Raw genomic sequence first — 24,555 nt, forward strand, 5'->3', positions numbered from 1 at the left:
CCACTATTCAAACCTGGCGATTTATTTTCCCTCTCAAGCCCATTTCCCGTCAACTTTGACACTCTTGCTGACCAAGAACCTATCAGTCTTTGTTTTAAATGCACCCAATGGCTTGGCCTCCACAGATGTCTGTGGCAATGAGTTCCACAGATTCACCATCCTCTGGCTAAAGAAATTCTTCCTCATCTCTGTTCCAGATGGACGTCCCTCTATTTTGAGGTTGTTCCCTCTGGTCCTAGATACCCCAATATTGGAAACAACAGTTTAACAGCAAGAAATTTAAAAAGTCTGGTATTGGACTTGCCACAAGTGGAAACATCTTCTTTAGATCCATATTAATAAAATACATTTGCAATGTTAAAGCATTTGCACTTTAGTGATATGGTTACCAAAATATTGCACGGTTAAATACAAAAAAAAAGATTGCTGAGGACTTATTATTTTGGAATTACCTGTATCATCTTTAATTAAATACTAGTTCCTTAAATAAAAATTAAAAAAAAGCTAATGCAGTTTAACTTTCATCACGTCCTCTCTGCCAGAAACCGCATGTAATCAAGATGATATTGGCGGGTCATGATTTATCACGAGTAATATGAAGTATTAGCTCCCTGTCATCACACTGGTACCTTGTTATCCAGTTCAGTGACATGGTTGTTTTCAAGGCAAAAGAAAGTGCGGGAGATATTACATTCAAGACAGAATGATTTCACCGGCTGATTCAGGCCAACTTACCACTGTTGTCGCACTGGGAGCAGTGTATGAGTGCCTCAGGTTTGTTTTTCTTGTTGGATTCTCTACCCTTTAGACAAATCCCACATATTGCATTTGGAATGCTTTTAGGCTGGAAGGGCAATAGTTAGAACAGCACTGTAAAAATTATGTCACTTGAACCTAGTAGACCAGAACACAGAGCAAGGGCTCACAGGAGCAAAGAGAATCCAGGCTTTAAAAGATTTTCTTTCTTCTGGATGTAAAAATACAAACCAGCAAATCTAAATTAAATGTGTACTACTGTAAAGATTATATTGATAACTATTTAAAGGCACATACTAAAAAATAAGAAAATGGTATACTTAGAGCATGCATAGACAGAATAATAAGCATAATCTATACAATCTTTGCAAGGAAGACTTAGAAAAGGCTAAACAGCCTGAGCTACTTAGCTAGCAAACTGTAATTAATAAAACAAAGATCTCTACAATGAACAGTGACAAAAATTCAGATACTGTACACTAATTTGGAATTTGTAGAGGAAAATAAGAACATTTTTGGAACATTATAACGAAATTCACATACTTGGGATACATTTTTGTTCCCAAACTAATTTTTTTTCTGAAAAATGCAAAAGCGCACAGATATAAATTGCATGTGTATGAGACATCTTATATCCTTCATGTTTGCATCACCTTTACCATAAGCAAAAGAAAGGCTTTTTTTTAAGATCAAGAAGCAAAAATCTACAAGCATGTGTTTGCCAGCACACTTCTGTTACCAACAGCATTTAAAGTCAATATATATGTATTTATAAATTCACATGATCTCACAGAGGGAGAAGAAGTAAAGTGTTGAGCCTAACCACCTTAACAACAGGAATAATACATGGTTTAACATTTCTAATAAAACTGTGACAAAGGTGAACGGTATCATTAGACTATCACATCTTGTGAAGAAACTAATAAAATGCACCAAGTTTATTCTCCTCATCCCTCTTAGAACAACCCGACTTGCAAAATAGATAACTTTATAACATGAGTCAAAGGACTGATCTTTACTCCATTGATTTTACCCTTCTTAATCCAGGATGTTTAAGACTGTTCCACATGGGATGTGCTCGTGATTGGGCTACACTAAGGTTCAGGCTTAGAAGACAGAGTAGGAATGAACAGGTTATTTTCAGCATGGCAAAGAGTAACTGGTGGAATATTAAAAGAATCTGAGCCGAGGGCTCAGCTACTTACAGTCTATAAAGATGAGAGGATGAAATGTAAGTTATCTAATGCTGGTAGGAAGGTATAACATGAAGAAGAAGGAAAGAAAAAAAAAACGATTTATAAAATAACAGAGAGATATAAAGGTAGCAGATGGAATATGATATGCGAAGTACTGTAAGAACTTGGCGGGAATATTGGAAATAACATAAAATACCATAAGATTTTTTTTAGTGTGACCAAGATACCCGTTTGGAAACAAATTCAGTATTGTGTTTTTTCCTACGCAGAGAGCCTACTGCATTTAGAATCACCGAGAGATTTCCCATTCAAGTAGAAACTGGTTGTGAGTTGACTTAACTAGACACTTGCTAGTGGAACGACAGGATCACAGACTGATTGCTCCAATTTAGAAGTATGGGACTAGGAAATTCAGAGGGATTTTGGACACCTTTGTACAAGCGTTACAGAATCAAAAACGTTTGAGGGTGGCAAGGCAGCATAACGCTTTTACAGCACGGGTTCAGTTCGGCCACAGTCTGTAACGATTTGTACGCTCTCCTTATGACTGCGTGGGTTACTGCTGATGCTCCAGCTCCCTCCCACGTTACAAAGATGTACAGTATGGGTGAGTGGATTAATTGGTCTCATGGGTGTAATTGGGCAACATGGGCTCGTTGAGTTGGAAGTTCCTGTTACTGTACCGAATCTCTAAATAAAAATAAAGTAAGCCAAATACATTAAGCATTTAGGAAAACAATTTGTATTTCATTGCATGAGGTTTGGTGTAAGGTAAGAAATTGCTGCGTTTACGTGGTTGAGGCAGCAAACAGAGCACTGGAATATGGACGAAGCAAAGGCAAGAAACACTGGCTTTAGATTAATTCCTGAGAACAGACTAAATAGAAATGTGCCAATATTCTCTGACGTACAGAAGAGTGAGAGGCAGTCACATTAAAGCATCAGAGGTATGTAGTGATGGGAAGTGGATTTGATCTGCAATGTCAGACATGATATTGAATGGCAGCGAAGGTATGAGGGAGAAAGCAATTGAAAAGCTTGTTTTGTTAGTCAAATTTTGAAAAATTCTTGAAGAAAATCTTTTATTTTTTTTAATTTGAAAAGTAGTTAATTGAGTGTGCTATACGAAGAGAGAGTAGACAGGATCAGATCATGATGTTGTCCATCAAGCCTGGTAATCTCATTGCTCTAAGTGACTGAAGACTGAAGAACATAATATATGCTATCATCCTCCAATCCATGCACTCATTTCTGGAGAGAAAACAAAACCCCTCTTAAGACTTTTCATATCTTGTTTCCACTGCTCTCTAAGGAAAATTTTCTGTGTAAAATTGTTAATTGTTAATTACATATTGGAAGTTTGCTGTGAGCCCAGACATATACACCATACTGCATTCAATTCATTGACTGACCAGAGCTGTCAACAGAGACCACTTCAAAAACTTGTCAAGCACATATGTAAGACAAAGATCAGTAAACTGATTTCACGAGTTATCCCCGGTAAATCAAATAATTTACACTAAATAATTCACATTCTAGTACACTATTAGTACTGCCGCCATCTCAACATTAATGCAAGTCACCCAAAAGAACTGATTCTGGGCTGTTGGTAGTCTATGTTAGGCTTATCTACTATTCACTCTTCTAAAAGATGACAGAGGCACTCTTAAATCGGCTCAATGTTTTATTAAAAAAAAGTAGTTCAGATGTTAAAAGTTTACATCAAAAATTTGGTAACAACTAGAGGCTGTGGAACTGAAACAGTACCTCTCAAATATCACACTATAAAATTAACTCTACAGTTTGGAAACTATTCAAACAATGAAACAACTATATCTTTTTACAGTTCTGATTACTCATCTACATTTTATTTTTCAGAAAACTGACATAAAACCCAATGTCTAAACATTAAACATTATACGGTTGACTATACTGATAGCCGGTGTAGCAGCTCTCAGTGATATCAGAAAGAACAGTTCAGTTTGGTTGTAACCTTCTTTTTCAGCTTCTCTCCAAGTTCTGAAATTTTAGCTGAAACTGATCAATAAATTATGATCATTCTACAGCCATCAACACAGACATGAACAGCTACATATTTTTTTTTAAAAAGTGCTTATATGCATAGGATGCAAGGTATTGAAGTATTCTGTACCTGTGTTGGTTATGTAGTCTGGTTTGAAAAAGTGCAGTGTGACAGATGGCAATGAGAAATGTTACTTAGTGCTGAGAGTTTTAGAAAGTTAATGTCATGTTCTTGTAGCCTGATAATACTGCACTTACAATGGCCAAGAACAAAATGCTAATGCTGTAAGTTGAAAGTACATAATAACACACAGATGTGTAAACTATAACTGAAATTCTCAAAAGCCCTGTCGAAGCTCAGCAAGTCACTTTCACATTTGCAATGTGACTTCACAAGGGACTCGTGTTTCAGAAATTTTCTGTCTATGGTTAGAACCTATGGTTACAATGTGCCAGAGTAATCCGTGATTAAGTCCAGCTACTTTTTCCAAATATATTTAGTCACAAGATGTGGGCATTGCTATCTGGATCAGCACTTATTACCCAACTATCTCCAACTGAAAGCTTGTTAGGCCATTTCAGAGGGCAGCAAGGAGCCATCTACATTGCTATGAATCCGAAGACACTCACAGGCTAGAACATACAGAGATGGCAAATTTCCTTTTATGATAAACACTGGAGAGTACTCGAATGTGTCTCCTGCAAGGGTGTACCATAACAAGTTGTGATACAGGAGTGAGGAGGAACTGTGGATGAGGACTGCGAGGAGAGTGCGAACAAAACAGCATTGGGACGGCTACAGCGTGGGACTGACGCTTACAGAATAACACAGTAAGTATCCAAAACTGCAAACTTGGAGATGCAAGCCAAAATCAAAAACATTTGGGAAATTTAAATGGATCTTATTAAATAAAAAAACTGTGATAGAAAGTTAGCACCCATTTCTACAACAATCTGGCAATTTCGGAGTTTATGCTGGGATTTCAACTCAATCTCCAAAACAGAAGTCTTGTTATGACCTTGCACTTCATGTCCATCTGCGTGGATGCATGTTCTCTGTAACACACATAAAATGCTGGAGGAACTCAGCAGGCCAGGCAGCTTCATGGAAATGAGTAAGAGTTGACATTTCAGGCCAAAGGAAGGAGGAAGATGCGAGAATGAGAAGGTAGGGAAAGGGGGATGGAGATAGAATATGATTGGTGAAGCTGGGTGGGCAGGGAAGGGGGAATGAAATAAGAAGCAGGGAGGTGATGATGGTAAAGGGCTGGAGAAGGAATTTAATAGGAGAGGAGAGTGGACCACTGGAGGGGCTCTGGGACAGGTGAGGAGAAGAGGCAGGAGGCCAGGGTGGAGAACTGAAGAGGAGGGAAGGGGGAGAGGAAAAAATTACCTGAAGCTGCAGAAATCAATTATTGACACTTTCTCTGTAAAACTCTTCTGCATAGTCAGTATCTTATGTTGTACTATTCCGATGCACTGGAAAGTAACATAATCTGTATGAACTATATGCAAGTTTTCATTGAACTTCAGTATGTGTGACAATAATAAACCAATTTACTAATTTAATCACTACGTTATGCTTTAACCTTCAATCTTCTGATGCTGTCTTTCCCAACACTGTTTTGTTTCCACTCTGCTTCCAGTCCTGGTCCGTAGTCCCTCCACAGCTTCACTCATCACAAGTTGCTAGCGTGTGGCTGTGAGAGACACACACTGGAGTATTCTCGACACGATGATGCGCCAATATTTTTTAAGTATATAAAATGTTAAGTGGTAAATAATCCCGCAGCACAGAAAACCATTTCATGCATCTCAGACAAAGCAGTATACCTTCGCATCAGCCAAGGTTATGCATTCCGGCCCCAGTGCGGGGTTTGAAGCAATGACCTGCTGAAAGCTGTGAGAGCAGGCTGAAAGGTTACGTGCTACTATTGGGGGAAAAAAACTTTATCTCCCTCAGCATCACAGCATCTCCTTACAAATTTTACTTCAAAAACTACAGAACAACACACCTAATGCATTCTGGTTATAATATCCAAAACTAGTAACCAGCTATCTAGATCAGTGAAGAGACTGGCTATTGGGACTTCTTTGCCTTGTGCACAGCAGCACGGCAACATTAACCATTAACTAACTTGTGACAGCACAAGGACGCAGTGTTTCATAACCATTTCCTGTGCCAAACTGGAACAGTAGACAAATGTAGTTATTCAAACTGAATACTCAGTTCCCAAATTTAATTACTCTGTTAATGACAACAGCTGCCAAAGCCCGGAGCTCTGGAATTTGTTCCCTAAAACTCTTTCCTTCCTCCCTACCACCCTTTTCTGTGATGTTCTGATGAAATCTGTCCTAATATTACATGTATTCTTTATCGAACCATAGTGCTGAGAAGTGCATTGGGAAGAGCACTGTGTAAATTTAGCTCGTTGTTTCATGGCAACCAGTCAAATAATTTAAATAATTTAAATAAGGAACACCCATTTCAAAATACTGCTTACAATGCCATCATAAAGTAACATTACATTGATGCTCCTTCAGCAATCCACAGCTGAAAAGGAAAAAGGAATATTAAACCTTAGTCAATTAAGTTCCTGTCTCTATTTCAAATTCAGGGAGAAAACTGTATGTCTGGCTGCTAGCACAGAATGCAGTGATGAGGACTGGCTAGTGTTCTACTCATTTTCACACATCCATCTCCATTGACAGTGAAAATTTAGCGTGAGTGACAAAAGATACATATTTACCCCACCCCTCACCCCATTGCCCCACAAAGTTTTTTCAAATAACATTCAACTCTTAAATTCACATTTGTAGCGCCCTGCTCTGTACAGGACATTAATGTTTAAATACAGTTTGCGTAGAAAACTGGAAAACCAAGTTCAGGTCAATGCTACACTCCGAATTAGAACAAAACATTCTCCTCAGGCAGAGGGAAATGTTATTAACAGATTTCTTGGCTCAAGCTTGTCCTGTGGGCTATTGGAGATACATAAAAACCAACAGTGGTGTGAAACTGTAGTAATTACTAACACAAGGCGCCACTTCAGACAAACTGTTTTCCTGCCACAGTTTTGAGGCAAGCAATTCTAATTCCAAGGCTATTTGCTAATCAAAAGTTATAAACTTCAGGTGTATTTGGAGGTGGCACGGTTCAAAGGAAAAATCAAAAAAGTGTCATCCTGTGCCCAAAATCAAGGCAGTAAGTCTGTCACTCCCACTGTTTAATTAAATATTAGAACAAACAAACTTTTAGAATGTCAGAGCAACACACATCAAAGTTGTGTGTTGCTTGAATTTCCAGCATCTGCAGAATTCCTGTTGTTTAGAATGTCAGATGTCCTTTTTTCAGTAGGAGTGAAACTATCTCCTGACATCTCAGTGTCCCATAACCTTGCGTAAAAGCAACATCTTGGTAAAAGTTTTACATTTAAAAATAAATGTTTAAGCACTAAAAAATGTAACATTTGACACCAAGGAAAAATGTCATAGGGTACTGTGGCTGTTTAGTGTAAAAGGTAAAATGTGAATATTTATCAAATAAAAAATAAATTAATGCCAATTTATACTGCTCTCAAAATGTGCCAAATGCCAACAATCTTCTGTTTGGATTTTGCCAAAAATCCAGCAAATATCTGAAAATTTCCCTTCAGATTTTCCCACTTTCTTTTTTCATAAATGATATCCCATTTTGCATTCAGAGTTTGAATGGGAGAGGGAGATGCCTGGTTAAGTGGAAGGCTCTTAAAGGTGATTGAGGAAGAGTTCACGGCCAGTGTGTTCCTATCAGAGTGAAGTCAAGACTGGCAGGATTAGAAACCCTGGGATGACAAGGGTTATTGGGGCTCTAGTGAGGAAAAAGTCATGTAAGTCAGGAATGGGAAGTTGGGATCAAGCAAATCCCTTGACTACAAAGAACCTAGGAGTATGCTTACGGTGTAGGAGGGCTAAAAGGGGACACAGGATATCCCTGGCAGATAAGATGATGGAGAATTCTAAAAGATTTTGTGTAAATTAACAGCAAAAAGGTACTTGGAAAGAGACCAATTCCTCAAAGACCAATGTGGTAACTGATTGGTGAAGTCATGGAAAATGGATGAAACCTTGAGGTCTTTTTACCGTTTACTGTGGGGAAAGATATAGAAGGTAGGGAAAAGTAGAGTGACATCCTGAAATTTGTCAACAGTACAAAGGAAGGTGGTCTTGAAGCTCATAAAGGTGGATAAATCCTAGGATACTACGGGAAGCAAGGGAGGAGATTGCTGGGGCCTTGGAAGAGATTTTTGTATCTTCGTTAGTCATAGGAAAGACCACAAGTCCGGAGGATGGCCAATGTTGTGCCTTTAAGAAGGGCTTCAAAGACAAGCCAGGGAACTGCTGAGCCTTATACCAGTGATGGGGAAGTTACTGGAAGTGATTTTGAGTAATAGGATTTATTCTTAGTTCTAAGACTAGGATTGGTTAATGATAGCATGTCTTTGTTTGTTGGAGATCAGATCTTACAAATTTGATTGACCTTCTCGAGGAGGTGACAAAGAGGATGGTGGATGTTGTCTTCAAGGACCATTGCAGGGCTTTTGACAATGTCCCACACAATTGGCTGGTTCAGAAGGTTAGAATATTTAGGATTCAGGGTGAGATAGCAAATTGGATACATCATTGGTTTTGTGGTTAAGTAGAAGAGGTAAAGGATTGAAGAAAAAGGAATCTGATAGCCAAGGGCTGTGGACCAGGGAAGAAAGGGGAGTAGGTGGGCAGGTGAGGAGAAGAGAAATGATGGCTACTGACCCATTTAAATTCTACTTTCCTTTCCTATTCTGACATGTCTGTCAATGTCCTTCTCCACTGCCACAATGAGGCCAATCTCAAGTTTGAGGAGCAACAACTCACATTCCGTCTGGGTAGCCTCCAACTTGATGGCATGAACATCGATTTAGGTAATTTCTCCACCATCCCTTCTTCTTTCTTTTTCCATTCCCCATTCTGGTTCCCCTCTCACTCCTTCTCCGGAAATACCTATCAGTTCCTTCTGATGCCACTCCTCCTTCCCTTTCTTCCACAGTCCATTGTCCTCCCCTATCAGATTCCTCCTTCTTCAGCCCATTAACTCTTCCACTCATCACTTCCCAGCTCCTCACTTCATCCCACTTTCCCTTCACTTAGTCTCACCTATCACTTGCCAGTTTGTACTCCTTCCTCTCCTCCCACCTTCTTATTCTGGCTTCTGCCCCCTCCTTTTCCAGTCTAAATGAAGGGTCCTGGCCCAAAACATTGACTGTTTATTCCCTTCCATAGATGCTGCCTGACCTGCTGAGTTCCTTCAGTATTTTGTGTCTATTTCTCAAGCTCTCCAGCTTCTGTAGAATCTCTTGTGTTAGTGAATAGCAGGGCCCTGGAGAATGCTATTGAGAAGAGAAGTTGGGGTACAAATATACAGTCCCTTGAAAGTGGCAACCCAAGTAGACAGAGCAGGCAAGGAAGGGGTGCAGAATGCTTGCCTTCTTTGGCCAAACCATTCAGTACTAGAGGCGGTGGTCACATTGCAGCTGTGCAAATTGCTGGTTAGGCCACACCTTGTTATGTTTGGAAAGGATGTGATTATGCCAATAGAGGTTCAGAAAAGACTTGCAGGAATGTTAGCTGGAATGGACAGTTTGAGTTTTAAGGAGAGACTGAATACACTGGGTTTGTTTCAGAAACGATTCATGGGACCATTGCAACACACACAAAACACTGGTGGAAATCAGCAGGTCAGGCGGAATCTGTGGAAAAAAGTAAACAAGTCGACGTTTCAGGCCGACACACTTATTCAGGACAATGGCTGGACTGGAGAGCTTGAGTTTTAAGGGGAGACTGGAGAGGGTGGGTTTGTTTCAGAAAAGATTCACGGGAATGTTGGCTGGACTGGAGAGTTTGAGTTTTAAGGAGAGGCTAAGTAGGCTGTGTTTGTTTCCTGCAGAGCAAAGAAAACTGAGGGATGACCTTCGAGAGGCTTATTACATTATTAGAAGCACAGGTGAGGTAGATAGAGTCCCCTTCTCAAGCTAATAGAGCTTTGGTTAAGGTGGAGGGGTAAAGAATTAAAGGGGCAGTCTTATCCACACAGAGGGTGGCTGGTGTACATGAGCTCTCAGAGGAAGTGGTAGAGGCAGCACAGCCTTTAAAAGATATGCTGACAGGTACATGGATGGGAATGGTTCAGAGCAGAGCTTCCCAACCTTTTTTATTCCATGGACCAATACCATTAACCAAGGTTGGGATCCCTTGGTTTAGAGGGAATTGGGCCAAACACAGGCAAGTGGGTTTAGAATTGATAGGTACCATGGACAAATTAGGAGATGGTGTTTCTGTGCTTATAATTCAATCTGCTATTCAAAGGTTATTGACTGGAATAGGGAGGTCTCTGTTGGACGTGTCGCCCTCTCTACCATCAGTTGGTCCCCTCCTGCCCTCTCCCAGCCTCAGGCTACTGAAACTAAAGCACTCACTCGAACTCTGGCCCTTGTGGACATCTGGTAGCTTAACACAGGCTTGCGATCAAATATGGAAATTCTAAGGAATATGGGAGACAGTACAATGGGATGCTCCACGTGGCTCAGCAAGACACAGACATGGCTAACTTAGCCGTGGCAGAGATCCATCTGCATTTAGAGTAATATACAGAATATATATTAACAGATTCAATATCTTCTTTCCTTGACATTAAGTCATGTTCTAGAGGTTGCTATAATGTACGGACATTTTCAATAATCCATTTACATTAATGAACACCATAATGTAAAAGCAGTTAATCTTCCTTTGCAAATCACTGATGTTGATCTTGCAACCTTCGAAAATGAGAAATACACCTTGGAAAATATTTCCAAGTAACCTCATTCCGGGCTACAGGTAACGGCCTCACAATGAAATAATCTGATGACCATACCTAGTCTTATTCATTATCTCCCACTTTCTGATCAACACTTAAGGTGCTGAGATGTTAACATGAAAGCGGCTCTGAACACTGGCACTGAAACATCTGAACCATTTGGTAACTAGTTTCATTTCACAATGGCTTTCAATGCCTGTAAAAGGATTATCCTGATTGATCTGCTGCCCCAAGGCCCTTAAAAAAGTTGCTGCAAAGTTCAACCTTCTGTAAAGCTGCCAAGGGGTTTGCAACAACTTTCCAGACTCAAGTACAAGAGACATTAACATATGATCTAGATTTAACTTCAAATCCTTCAGCAAGCAGACCAATACGATGACTGCAGTGAACGATTAAACTTAACCATGAATTGAATCCTCACTTACACATACCATGTAGTGATAATTCTGTGAAGACTCAAAGGGCAGTAATGTTTCTAAAATATGGTTTCAGTGGAATGTTTTTTTAATAAGGAGGGTCAATCTAGTATTGTTTCACCAAAACACAAGCCGCCAATCTGAATTTATGGCCTCTGGACATGTCAGTGTACAATGTGCTTTGGTTTTAGTCCAAGTGCCAGTCAATCTGAATCCAACAACCTAACAGTGCCAGAAGTCCAACTTCACTCCAAAGCAAATTGTTCTCCATGAACATTGACTTACATAAAATAAGCCAGCCTAAAACGCTCAAGGGGAATTTGTGAAGCTGGAGAAACATGCAAAACTGCCAAGCTATGTGACAATGTAAAGTAAAGACATTTGCATTTCAAAAATGTTGTCAAAAATACAACTTTGACCTTTTATATAAAGTACCCTCTTTATCAATAGAATCAAATAACCGTAATGTTAGTAATTAAATCTGTCACATAGTACACAGGGACTAAGAGAGCAGCAGCTTCAGCAGGAAGAGTATAGCAAGCTCCAGTTGGGTAAAACACAAGCCTACTACAAGTCCAATAGGAGAAAGAATGCAATCAGCCTCACCAGTAAGCCTCAGGTAGAACAAAACAGTATGAAGGTAAGGAAGCAGAACGCAGAAGATGCATTAGTGGACTCAGGCTAGTACAGGCTGACCCATTCTACCCAGAACAAAATAAAAATCAGCAAAAGGTTCATCAGAAAGGAAGTCTCAGGGGCTCTTATCTTCTACCTTGTACCCAGTAACTGATTTGGGTGTTACACTGCGTTTTGCATCTTTCAGTGCACGTGGTCCTCTTTCTTTGGGTGTATGCTTTCCCTGTGACGAGTCGTCTTGAGGTTCAGTCGGACTCTCTCCGCCTGTTGTACTCCCAGAAGATGTATCCTACGGAAAAATGGAACATTAATTCCGGTGGATTTGCAGATGACACTGTTGACAGCATTGTTGATAGTTTCTGTGCTGTACTTCTCTATGACTCTATGAAGATGGCAATCAAGATTTACAATGCTGGGTAAGTGGGCTGAGGAATGGCAAATGAAGTTTAATTTTGATCAGTGTGAGGAGTGACATAGAGTACTACAGCACAGAAGTGGGCCCTTTGGCACATCTAGTCTATGTCGAACTGTTATTTTGCCTAGTTCTTTCACTCTGCACGTGGACTGTAGCCCTCCATTCCTCTCTCATCCACGCACTTATCCAAGTCTCTCTTAAACGTTAAAGCTGAACCTGCATTCACCACTTCCACTGGCATCTTTTTCCGCACTCTCACCACCCTATGAGCGAAGGAGTTCCCCCTTGGGTCCTTTCACCCATAACCCATGATCTCTGGTTCTAGTCTCTCCCAACCTCAGTGGAAAAAGCCTGTTTGTATTTACCCTACCTATACCCCTCATAATTTTGAATACCTATCTATAGTCCAATAAACAATTTTGTATACCTGTCTTACTTTGGGAAAATAGATGCTTTATCACTCCCAAATGACATTACGCGTCACAGTAGCATTACAAATATTAGAAGAAAAGTAAGAAATAAAAAAATAATTTACCTCAAGCAGTCTAACAGAGGGGGTCATCACTTCCCCGGCTATAGTTGACTCATTATAGAGCCTAACGGCCAAGGGTAAGAATGACCTCATATAGCGCTCTTTGGAGCAGCACAGTTGTCTTAGTCTATTACAAAAAGTGCTCCTCTGTTCAAGCAAGGTGGCATGCAGAGAGTGAGAAACATTGTCCAGAATTGGCAGGATTTTCCATAGGGTGCTTTGTTCTACCACAGCCTCCAGTGTGTCCAGTTTGACTCCTAAAACAGGGCCAGCCTTTCTAATCAGTTTATTGAGCCTGTTGGCATCACCCGTGTTGTTGAAGCCGTTGTCCCAGCACACCACCGCACAGGAGATTGTACTGGTGACAAGACTGGTAGAAAATCTGAAGGAGAAGCCTGCATACTCCAAAGGATCTCAGTCCAAAAAAAGGTAGGATATTTACATTAAATTATAGTGTCCTAGGAAGCATTGTACAACAGAGAGTACTGTACATGGTTTCCTGAATGTGCTGTCACAGGTAGGCAGGATGCTGAAGGCGGCTTCTGGCTTACAAGTAGGGCATTAAGTATAGAGATTGGGATGTTATGTTGCAGTTGTTCAAGACGTTGGTTAAGGCTGCATTTAGAGTCATGTTCAGTTTTGGTTGCCTTGCTATAGGAAAGATGCAAGTAAGCTGGAAAGACTGCAGAGGAGGTTTAGGAGGATGCTGCCAGGTCTTGAGCAGACTGAATTACTTAGACGTTGAGCAAGTTGGGCCTTTTTACATTGGAACATAGTTGAATAAAAGGCGATCTTATAGAAATGTATAAAAATATTAGGGGCATAGATAGGGTCAATGTACAGTCATTTTCCAAGGGTTGGGAAATCAAGAACTAGAGGGCATAGGTTGAAGTTGAGAGGGGAGAGACTTAACAGGAACCCGAGAGGCAACTTCATCACCTAGACAGTGGTCAGTATATGGACTGAAGTGATGGAGGCAGGTACGTTAATAACATTTAAGAAGTGTTTGGACAGGTACACGGATAAGAAATGGGGCAAACGTGCAAATGAGACTAGCGTAGGTGGGAACCTTGGTCGACTTGGACCAGTTGGACCAAAGGACCCATTACCATGTGGTATGGCTCGGAGGATACAACTTATTGGAATTCATTTGATGGGCTGATGGTGACCAAAATACAAATCATCAACATTAGTTGCTGGCAATTTAAGATACATCTCTCAAAGGCAATATGTGAATGAGAAGAAATAATGCCCAGATGGAAATGTCTTTAGAAAATGGAAATCTATTAACTTCAGATTTATTCACTTTTGCTGCCAGAACGCATGCCAAAACCCTTAAATTTAAGAAACAGCAGAGATCTCTTCAAAGCCTAAAATGAGGGGCTTAACTTCAAAATGAGAGGAAGACCACTCAGAAATGAAACTTGATGGGTTGAGTGGAAATAAGGAATTTAAAAATCTCTTGAGGTAGAGGCTTGAATAAATACTAGCCTGCACAAGGAAGTCAAAAGGAGTGAAGACCTGACCCTAGATTTTCAAATGAAGTGTCTACAGAGATAGTAGAAGCACTGGTTTAGATATTCCAGAATTCCACAAATTTTATATTGAACTCTGCAGATTCTTCCTCTTCCCTGAAAGGAAAAGGAGGAGAAAAAAACAGAAACCACTGGACAATTAGCTTAATATCAGTAAAAAGAAATAGCAGAATCAATTATTAAGAACATGTTAGTTTAAAAATCACGATGCAACACAGAAATTGTGCTTAACAAACCTGCTTGAAGTGGCACCCAGTAAAAGGGAACCAGTAGGTGTGATGTATTTGGATTTTTAGGTCACATTCAATAATGTGCCATAGAGTAGGACATTCAGTAATAAATTGCCTTTACTTAATTCAATGCAGGTAACACATTAGCATGGATTGAGGAATGGAAATGCATTAGTGGTAGTGGTTAGCAGAATGCTTTACAGTATCAGCACCTAGGTTCAACTCCTACCACTGCCTGTAAGGAGTTTGTACGTTCTCCCTGTGACCACATGTGCTTCCTCTGGGTGCTCCAGTTTCTTCCTACAGTCCAGATGTACTGATTGGTAGGTTAATTGGCCATTGTAAATTGTCCTGTGATTAGGCCGAGATTAAATCAGGGGTTTGCTGGATGGCGTGGCTCCAAGGGCCAGATGGGTTTATTCTGTGCTGTATCTCAAAAAATTTTTTAAAAATTAATGAATGCAATGTGCAGGAATAAGCACACATTCTGATTGGTAGACTGTAACCAGTGGAGTTCAATAAAGTTCAGCACTTGGATCTTAGATAATTACAATCCATAATCAATGGTCAAAACGAATGGATTAAGTGGAATATACCTGTGTTTGGGATAATGAGGAGGCATTAGCAATCATCCTTCAAGAATCACTAATTTCTGGAATGGTTCCTGTGGACTGTAAATTGCAAATATCATTCCACTAAGAAGGGAGGGAGGCAGAAGAAAGGAAATTATAGGCCACTTAGCCTGACCTCAGTGGTTGGAAAGATGTTGGAGTGTATCGTTAAGGATGAAGTTTTGGAGTACTTGCAGGCACATGATAAAATAGGCCATGGTTCTCTAAACGGGAAATCTTGCCTGACAAATCTGTTCAAAATTTTTGAGGAAATAACAGGCAGGATAGATGAAGGAGTGTCAGTGGATGTTGTTTACTTGGATTTTCAGAGGGTCTTTGACAAGGTGCGGCACATGAGGCTGTTTAACAAGGTAGGAGCCCATGGTATGACAGGAAAGTTACTAGCAAAGACAGAAAATTGGCTGATTGTCAGGAGGCAATGAGTGGGAATACAGGGCGTCTTTTCTGGTTGGACGCCTGTGACTAATGGTGTTCCACAAGGGTCAGTATTGGGATCGCTTCTTTTCACGTTATTTATCAATGAAGGAATGACAGAATTGATGGCTTTGTGGCCAATTTGGTGGACGATATGAAGATAGGTGGAGAGGCAGGTAGTGTTGAGGAAGCAGACAGTCTGTAAAAGGAAGACAGATTGGGTGAATGGGCAAAGAAATGTCAGATGGAATATAGTCTAGGGAAGTGTGTGATCGTGCACTTTGGTAGAAGGTATAAAGGCGTAGACTATTTTCTAAACAGAGAAAAAATACAAAAATTAGAGGCGCAAAAGGAGTTGGATGTCCTTGTGCAGGATTACTAAGAGGTTAATTTATAGATTGAGTCAGTGGTAAGGAAGGCAAATGCAATGTTAGCATTAATTTTGAAAGGATTAGAATATAAGAGCAAGGATGTAATGCTGAGGCTTAATAAGACATGGATCAGACCACTCGGAGTATTATGAGCAGTCTTGGGCCCCTATTCTAAGATGTGCTGGTATTGGAGTAGGTCCAGAGGAGGTTTACGAGAATGATTCTAGGAATAAAAGGGTTAACACATGAGGAGCATTTGATGGCTCTGGGCCTGTACTCACTGGAGTTTAGAAGAATGAGGGGGGATCTCATTGAAACCTATCAAATATTGAAAGGCCTAGACAGAGTGGATGTGGAGAGGATGTTTCGGATAGTGAGTGTGTCTAGGACTAGAGGGCCTCAGAATAGAGGAATGTCCATTTAGAACAGAGATGTGGAGGAATATCACAAGCAAAAGTAAATTTGCAGATTCTGGAAATCCAAGCAACACACACAAAATGCCGGAGGTACTGGATGGCCACTGGGATATCGGACTGGGAATGGGAAGTGAAATCAAAATAGGTGGTTACTGGGACTGCATCGCCAAGCACCTACACCCTATCCGCCAGCAAAAGTGGGATCTCCCAGCGGCCACCCATTTTAAATCGACTTCCCATTCTTATTCTGACGGGTCATTCCATGGCCTCCTCTACTGTTGTGATGAAGCCACTCTCAGCTTGGACGAGCAACACCTTATATTCTGTCTGGGTAGCCTCCAACCTAATGGCATGAACATCGATTTCTCGAACTTCCAGTAACGCCCCTCTCCACTTCACCATTCCCTATTTCCTTTACCCTCTCTCATCTTATCTCTTTACCTGCCCATGACCTCCCTCTGGTGCCCCCCTTTTCTTTCTTCCATCGCCTTCTGTCCTCTCCTATCAGATTCCCCCCTTCACCAGCCCTGTTTCTCTTTCATCTACCAAGGTCTTTACTTCACCCCTCTCTCGTCATCTATCAGCTTGTGTCTCTTCCTCCACCCGCCCCCCCCCACCTTCTAACTCTGACTCCTCATCTTTTTTTCTCCAGTCCTGCTGAAGGGTTTCGGCCCGAAACGCCAACTGTAGTCTTTTTCCATGGATGCTGCCTGGCCTACTGAGCTCCTCCAGCATTTTGTGTGTGCTGTGAGGAGCAATAACTTGGGCCAGATGGTGCTCAATCTGTGGAATTCATTGCCACAAATGGCTCTGGAGGCTAAGTCACTGGGTATATTTAAAGTGGAAGTTGCTAGGGTCTTGATTAGTAAGGATATCAAAGGTTATGGGCAGAAGGCAGGAGAATGCGTTTGAGAGGGATACTAAATCAGCCATGATGGAATGGCAGAGCTGCAAGCTGCAAGGAAGATGCAAAGAAGCAACAAAAAAAGGATACAGTTGAAGTGATTGTCTGTCCTGCAGTTGCTGCAAGTGGGAGACAACAGAGAGTGAGTTGAAGAGAAAACTGGAGCAGTGTTGTAAGAGTTAAAAGACAGAGTTAGGCAGAATGTTACAGATAGAGGGTGAGGTACTGCGTTGATGAAAGGAAGGACTGCTTGGCTTCCAGAATGGTGGTGAGACTCAGGTGTAGCACTTGTCAGATTTGCTCGAAGAAGTGCCAGGAGAAAATTCTTTTAATCCATTCACATAAAATAGAAAAAATGTACAAAGAATAGATAAAATTAAAACAAAATGGTGCAGGTGTTGGAAATGGGAAAACGAAGCAAATACACACAAAATGTTGAGGCCTTCAGCAGGTCAGGTAGCATTATGGAAATAAGTAAGAGTAAAGCCAGGTAGGTGGGGGAGGGAGGATGAAATAAGAAGCTGGGAGGTGAAAGGTGGAAGATATAAACTGCTAAAGAAGAAGGAATCTGATAGGACAGCAGAGTGGACCACGGGAGAAAGGGATGGTTGGGGGGGGGGGAATCCAGGAGGAGGTGATAGGCAGGTGAGGAAAAGAGAAGAGGTAAGGGGGGCAGACTGGGGAATTGATGAATTGAAGAAAGGGGGGAAGGAATTACCAGAAGTTGGAGAAATCAATATTTGGGTTGGAGGCTAATCAGATAGAATATGAGGTGTTGCTCCTACAAGCTGAGAGTGACTTAATCATGGCAGCCAAGGCCATGTCGGAATGGGAATGGGGATTGGCATTAAAAGTGTGCACTGAAGGGTTGTACCATGCTGTAACATTCTATGTTCTAAGAACAAACTTAATGATGAAGTGAAAGTGAGTGGAAAAGTCGGAGCAAAAAAGTAATATGGTGAACAGCAAAGAGTAATGGCACAAAAAACTTATAATAGGGTGCAAATGAAAGAGCGGGGTCACCTGGAGTTTGGAAAGTTGTAATGTGCCCACTAGGAAGATAGGATGCTGTTGCTCAAGCTTCCTGCATTTAACTCCAGTCTAGTTTCTGCCTGGTTGGTTTCTTACCGAAAAACCTTTGTCTTCTTTCCGCTCATCCTCACCATGCCCATCTTCTGCATCATCGGAATCTCCATCACTATCAGGCGCTGGCAATTCTGGGTCCAAAGGAGGTTCATACAAGGCTGTGTTTACAGGAAGGTAACGCAGTTCATTGGGAGAGTATCTAATAAGGTAAATGCAATTACAATGATACTTAATTAACATTCAACATTTAATGTAGATTTTTATTTTCTATCACTTATGGCTTTTTAATTTGTTATAAAATAAGCACAATAAAATATTAGGGAAATTATGTCATGGAAGGAACTCTCTTGAGACGCAAGTTTTATCTACAACCCACACAAAATGCTGAAGGAACTCAGAGGGTGAGGCAATATCTATGGAGAGGAATGAAGAAGAAGGGTTTCGGCCTGAAACGTCGACTAATCTTTTCAACTGATGCTGACTGGCCTGCTGAGTTCCTCCAGCGCATTGTGAGTGTTCCTTTGACAACAGCATCTGCAGACTATTTTGTGTTGGAGAGGAATGAGATGTTTCAAGCCAAGACCCTTCATCAATTTCCAGTGCTAGAACTGTAAATTTAGACCGCTCCTATCTTTCTAAATGAAACAGAGCACAAGATGAAAGGAGGTGTACAGAAGTGGAATAGATTAGCCGGATGATTGTTGTCTTGACAATAACCTTGCACTCACCATCTGTAAGACCATGGAACTGATTGTGGACTTCAACAAGTGTAAGTCCCCAGGACACCACCCCGCCCTCCGGTGGGTGGGCAGTTTCAGGTTCCTGGGTGTCAACATCTCTGAAGATCTGTCCTGGACCCAACATACTGATGCATTGCAAGAAGGTACAACAGCGGCCATACTTCGTTCAGAGTTTGTGGAGAATTGGTACGTCATCGAAGACACTTGCAAGTTTCTATAGATGTACCTTGGACAACATTCTGACTGGTTGCATCATTATCCGGTATGGATGCACCAACTGTAAAAACCTGCAGAGGGCTGTCGTCATGAGCACGAGCCTCCCCAGCACTGAGAACACCTTCATCAGGTGACGCCTCAAGAATGCGGCATCCATCATTAAAGACTCTCACCTTCTGGGACATGTCCTCTTCTCACTACTACCATCAGGGAGGAGGAACGGGACCCTGAAGACCCACAATCAACATTTTAGGAACAGCTCCTTCTCCTCCGCCATCAGATTTCTGAACACTACCTCACCATTTTGCTCCCTTTATGCATAACTTATCTATTATTTTATATGAATCGCACTGCACTGCTGTTGCAAAACAACACGTTTCACGATATATGTTAGTGATAATAAACCTGATTCTGATCCTTTATAGGGCTTGAAAAACCTGGAGTCAGCAGAGTGGCACGGCAGTTAATGCATCTCACATCTCCAGGTACTTAGTTTGATTCCAACCACTGCTGCTATCAATGTGGGATTGGCATGTTCCACCTGTGACTGCTGGGTGTTCCACTTTCCTCCCACACTCCGAAAGGTCGTGCTGGTAGGTTAACTGGCTACTTGGTTTCCTTATCCCTTACCGAGTGGCAAAAGAATCACAGGGAGCTTGATAGAGAATAAATTGTAATGAAATAAAGAGAAGGGAAATTGAATTGAGTTGACTTTATTTCTTACATCCTTCACATACATGAGGAGTAAGAACCTTTACGTTACATCTCCATCTAAATGTGCAATCTGCAATCATAGTAATTTATAATAAATAGAACAGCCAATGTAATATAGATTACACTCAAGTCAGCGTGAGTTCATCAGTCTGATGGCCTGGTGGAAGAAGCTGTTCAGGAGCCTGTTGGTCCTGGCTTTTATGCTGTGGTACCACTTCCCAGATGGTAGCAGCTGGAATAGATTGTGGTTGGGATGGCTTGGGTCCCCAATGATCCTATGGGCCCTTTTTACACACCTGTCTTTGTAAATGTCCTGAATCATGGGAAGTTCACATCTACAGATGCACTGGGCTGTCTGCACCACTCTCTGCAGAGTCCTGCGTTTGAGGGAGGTACAGTTCCCATACCAGGCAGTGATGCAGCCAGTCAGGGTGCTCTCAATTGTGCCCCTGTAGGAAGTTTGTGCTTGTGAGAGAGAAACAGAGAGTTCTTAGGATTTGGGGGCCCATACCAAGCTTCCTCAACCGTCTGAGGTGAAAGAGGCACTATTGCGCCTTTTTCACCACATAGCTGGTGTGTATAGACCACGTGAGGTCCTCTGTGAAGTGGATGCCGAGGAATTTGAAGCTGTTTACCCTCTCAACCCCAGATCCATTGATGTCAATAGGGGTTAGCCCATCTCCATTCCTCCCATAATCCACAACCAGCTCCTTTGTTTTTGTGACATTGAGGGAGAGGTTGTTTTCTTGACACCACTGTGTCAGAGAGATGACTTCTTCCCTGTAGGCCACCTTGTTAATGATGGGACTGCTGTGCCAGGGCCAACAATGGATGCAGTGGCTGACTTCTGTGTCATAATAAGTAAGAAGTTAAATATTTACATAGACATCCTTCGTCAATCTTTAACCACCTCCTCACTTGTTATCTCAACTGTTATATTCAACTTGCTCATTCCTGAACTGCATAGTATTGGTAGTGATTTTCTATGGGTCTGTCAATGTCACAAAGCTATCCCGGTACTTTCTAATGAAAACTTATTGACTTGAAACAATCTCTCTACAGATGCTGCCTGAACAGCTGACTGTATATGGATGCAATGCTGAGGCTTTATAAGGTATTGGTCAGACTGCACTTGGGAGTATTATGAACCGTATTGGGTCCCATAGATAAGGCATCACAGGGGGTACAGAGGAGGTTCATGAGGATGAGCCTGGGAATGAAAGGGTTAACATATGAGGAGTATGTGATGGCTCTGGGCCTGTACTCACTGAAGTTTTGAAGAATGATGGGGAATCTCATTGAAACCTACAAAATATTGAAAGGCCTGGATAGAGTGGACATTGAGAGGGCACTTCGTATAGTGGGGGAGTCTAGGACCAGAGGGCACAGCCTCAGAATAGGAGTCGCTTTAGAACAGAGATAAAGAGGAATTTCTTTAGCCAGAGGGTGGTAAATTTGTGGATTTCATTGTCACAAACAGCTGTGGAGGCCAAGTCATCGGGTACATTTAAAGTAGAGGTTGATATGTTCTAGAGCATCAAAGGTTACGAGGGGAAGGAAGGAAAATGGAGTTGAGAGGGATAACAAATCAGCCATGAGCAAAGAGTGAAGTAGACTCAATGGGTTGAAATTCCCAATTCTACTTCTATGTCTTCTGGTCTCATATCTAGCATTTTCTGTTTTTATTTCAGATTGCCAGTATCTGCAATATTTTACTTTTGGTTAATTGATGCTTCTGCAGGTGAAACATATCAATTAATTCCCAGTATGCAAAAACTGGATAAACCACTACTAACAGGCATATACAGGAACAGAATCAGAATCAGAATCAGGTTTATTATCACCGGCATGTGACATGAAATTTGTTAACTTAGCAGCAGAAGTTCAATGCAATACATAATCTAGCAGACAGAAAAAAATAATAAACAAGTAAATCAATTACATGTATTGAATAGATTTTAAAAAACGTACAAAATCAGAAATACTCCATATTAAAAAAAAAGTGAGGTAGTGTCCATTTAGGAATTGGATGGCAGAGGAGAAGAAGCTGTTCCTGAATCACTAAGTGTGTACTTTTAGGTTTCTGTACCTCCTACCCGATGGTAACAGTGAGAAAAGGGCATGCCCTGGATGCTGGAGGTCCTTAATAATGGACGCTGCCTTTCTGAGTCACCGCTCCCTAAAGATATCCTGAGTACTTTGTAGGCTAGTATCCAAGATGGAGCTGACTAGATTTACAACCTCTACAGCTTCTTTCGGTCCTGTGTGGTAGTCCCTCCATACCAGATAGTGATGCAGCCTGTCAGAATACTCTCCACGGTACGTCTATAGAAGTTTTTGAGTGTATTTGTTCACATGCCAAATCTCTTCAAACTCCTAATGAAGTATAGCCACTGTCTTGCCTTCTTCATAACTACATCGATATATCGGTATGTTGGGACCAGGTTAGATCCTCAGAGATCTTGACACCCAGGAACTTGAAGCTGCTCACTCTCTCCACTTCTGATCCTTCTATGAGGATTGGTATGTGTTCCTTCATCTTACGCTTCCTGAAGTCCACAATCAGCTCTTTTGTCTTACTGACGTTGAATGCCAGGTTGTTGCTGCAGCATCACTCCACTAGACGGCATTTCGATCTCCACATCTCGAAAGGAAGAGATTGGTCACGGAAGGAAAAGAAAAGACCTTTCTTGACCCAGTAGTGGCTTTTCATGCAGTTATTTTCCCCTTAATGGCTCAGTTTTTAACATCTTTGACCTTGGTCTCACAAATCTCCATCTTTCACTCCAGTTCACACTAATAAACCAAACCATCTAGCCACACATTACAATCTTGCCCCTGTGGTATAGACAGCATCTGGTCAGGTATTGCAACGTGAATGAGACTTCTATTTAATGTAGATATTACAGAGCCCACAACGGAGGGTGTTGTGAGTGTGGACCAAGCTGCCAGCAGAAGTGATGGATACAAGTTTGATTTCAACATTCAAGAGAAATTGGATATATACATACAAGTACATGGATGGTAGAGGTATGGAAGGCTATAGTCCAGCTGTGGGCCGATGAGACAAGGCAGAATAGTTCGACATGGACTAGATGGGCCAGAGGGCCTGTTTCACTGTTGTAGTGCTCTATGATTTTAAGAACAGACAGGGACTAGAAACTAGAGGGATACAGACCATGTGCACTTTAAATTGGCATATGGCCAGCATAGACATTGTAGGTGTGAGAGCCTCTTCCTATGCTGTGGTGCTCTTTGGCTCTATAACATTGTACTTGAAAGGTAATTCACTTTGAGACATGCTGGTACACAGGCATTTGCAATATTAAAAAAAGCCATTAATAAGTCTATTCTGAAAAAGATTCAAGGAACACTGTAGTTACTTCCTGTTGAAGGTACGAGTCCTATCCTACCTACAAGGAAAATAGGTCAATATTCACTCCTCAATCAAAGCAGATTGACTAGGCATTCAGCAGCACACAAAACACGGCAGGAACCATGCACAATAGAGATCATCCATGGAGGGAAATGGACAGTTGACATTTTGGATCAGAATCATTCATCTGGAACATTCATCTAAACATTCTTCTTATTTCTGTTGCCTGCAAATTAATTATGAGAAGGTTGTTTCTAATGAAGGTTCTTTCTACTGAAACATTTTTCAAAGTGCTAATCTGGAATGATCAGTCATTACAAAATAATATAATTAAAATATAGCTATTAACACTGGCCAAACATTCAGCATTGAAGACTGGAAGTATTCATATGAACAGTCCTTTCATATATTATATGCTTTTGATACTTTGCTGTGTGTGTTCCCACAAGAAAGTAGCAGCCATCATGAAGGACACCCATTATCTAGGCCATGCTCTCTTCTCACCATCAGCAGGAGGTACAGGAACCTTTGAACCCATACCATCAGTTCAGGAACAGTTATTACCCTTCAACCAACAAGCTCCTGAACCAGACAGGATAACTTCACTCATTTCAACTCTGAACTGATTCCACAACCTACAGACTCACTTTCAAGGACTCTACAATTCATGTTCTCAGTACCATTTTTTTCAATTATTTGCACAATTTTTCTTCTTTAGCATATTGATTGCTTGTCAGTATTTATTGATGTGTACTTTTTCATAAATTCTAGTGTATTTATTTTCCTATAAATGCCTGCAAGAAAATGAATCTCAAGGTAACATATGTGTACTTTGATAATAATTTTACTTTAACTTTGACTTAACAAGAAGTATTTTACTTGCCACGACCTCTTTTGCAGAGGAGTTTGCTTTTTAGTTATTTTTTTTTTACCTTTTGTAATATTCCTGAAATTGTCCTGGTATGAGAGCCACTGGATAAGCCCCAACCTTTGTCCTCTCGGGTGGAAGAACTTTGTATTTCCCTTGTGGCACCTGGATTACCTGAATTAGGAGACACCAAAACAACAAACAAAAGG

At 41.1% G+C, this 24,555-nt stretch overlaps 1 protein-coding gene across 1 annotated transcript in view; it reads right to left on the reverse strand.

The window, feature by feature from the left end:
• The window catches only part of LOC134351169 (PHD finger protein 10-like), a 32,962-nt gene that overhangs the window by 2,746 nt on the left and 5,661 nt on the right, over positions 1–24,555 (reverse strand). Inside the window, exons 3-6 of the mRNA XM_063057283.1 lie at positions 24,411–24,520; positions 18,475–18,631; positions 12,034–12,186; positions 736–844 (exon numbers count right to left, since the gene is read on the reverse strand). Coding sequence (XP_062913353.1) covers positions 736–844; positions 12,034–12,186; positions 18,475–18,631; positions 24,411–24,520 — 529 coding nt within the window. The remainder of the gene's footprint in view (positions 1–735; positions 845–12,033; positions 12,187–18,474; positions 18,632–24,410; positions 24,521–24,555) is intronic.

The sequence above is a fragment of the Mobula hypostoma genome, chromosome 8, assembly GCF_963921235.1.
Source record: "Mobula hypostoma chromosome 8, sMobHyp1.1, whole genome shotgun sequence".
Classification (NCBI taxonomy): domain Eukaryota; kingdom Metazoa; phylum Chordata; class Chondrichthyes; order Myliobatiformes; family Myliobatidae; genus Mobula; species Mobula hypostoma.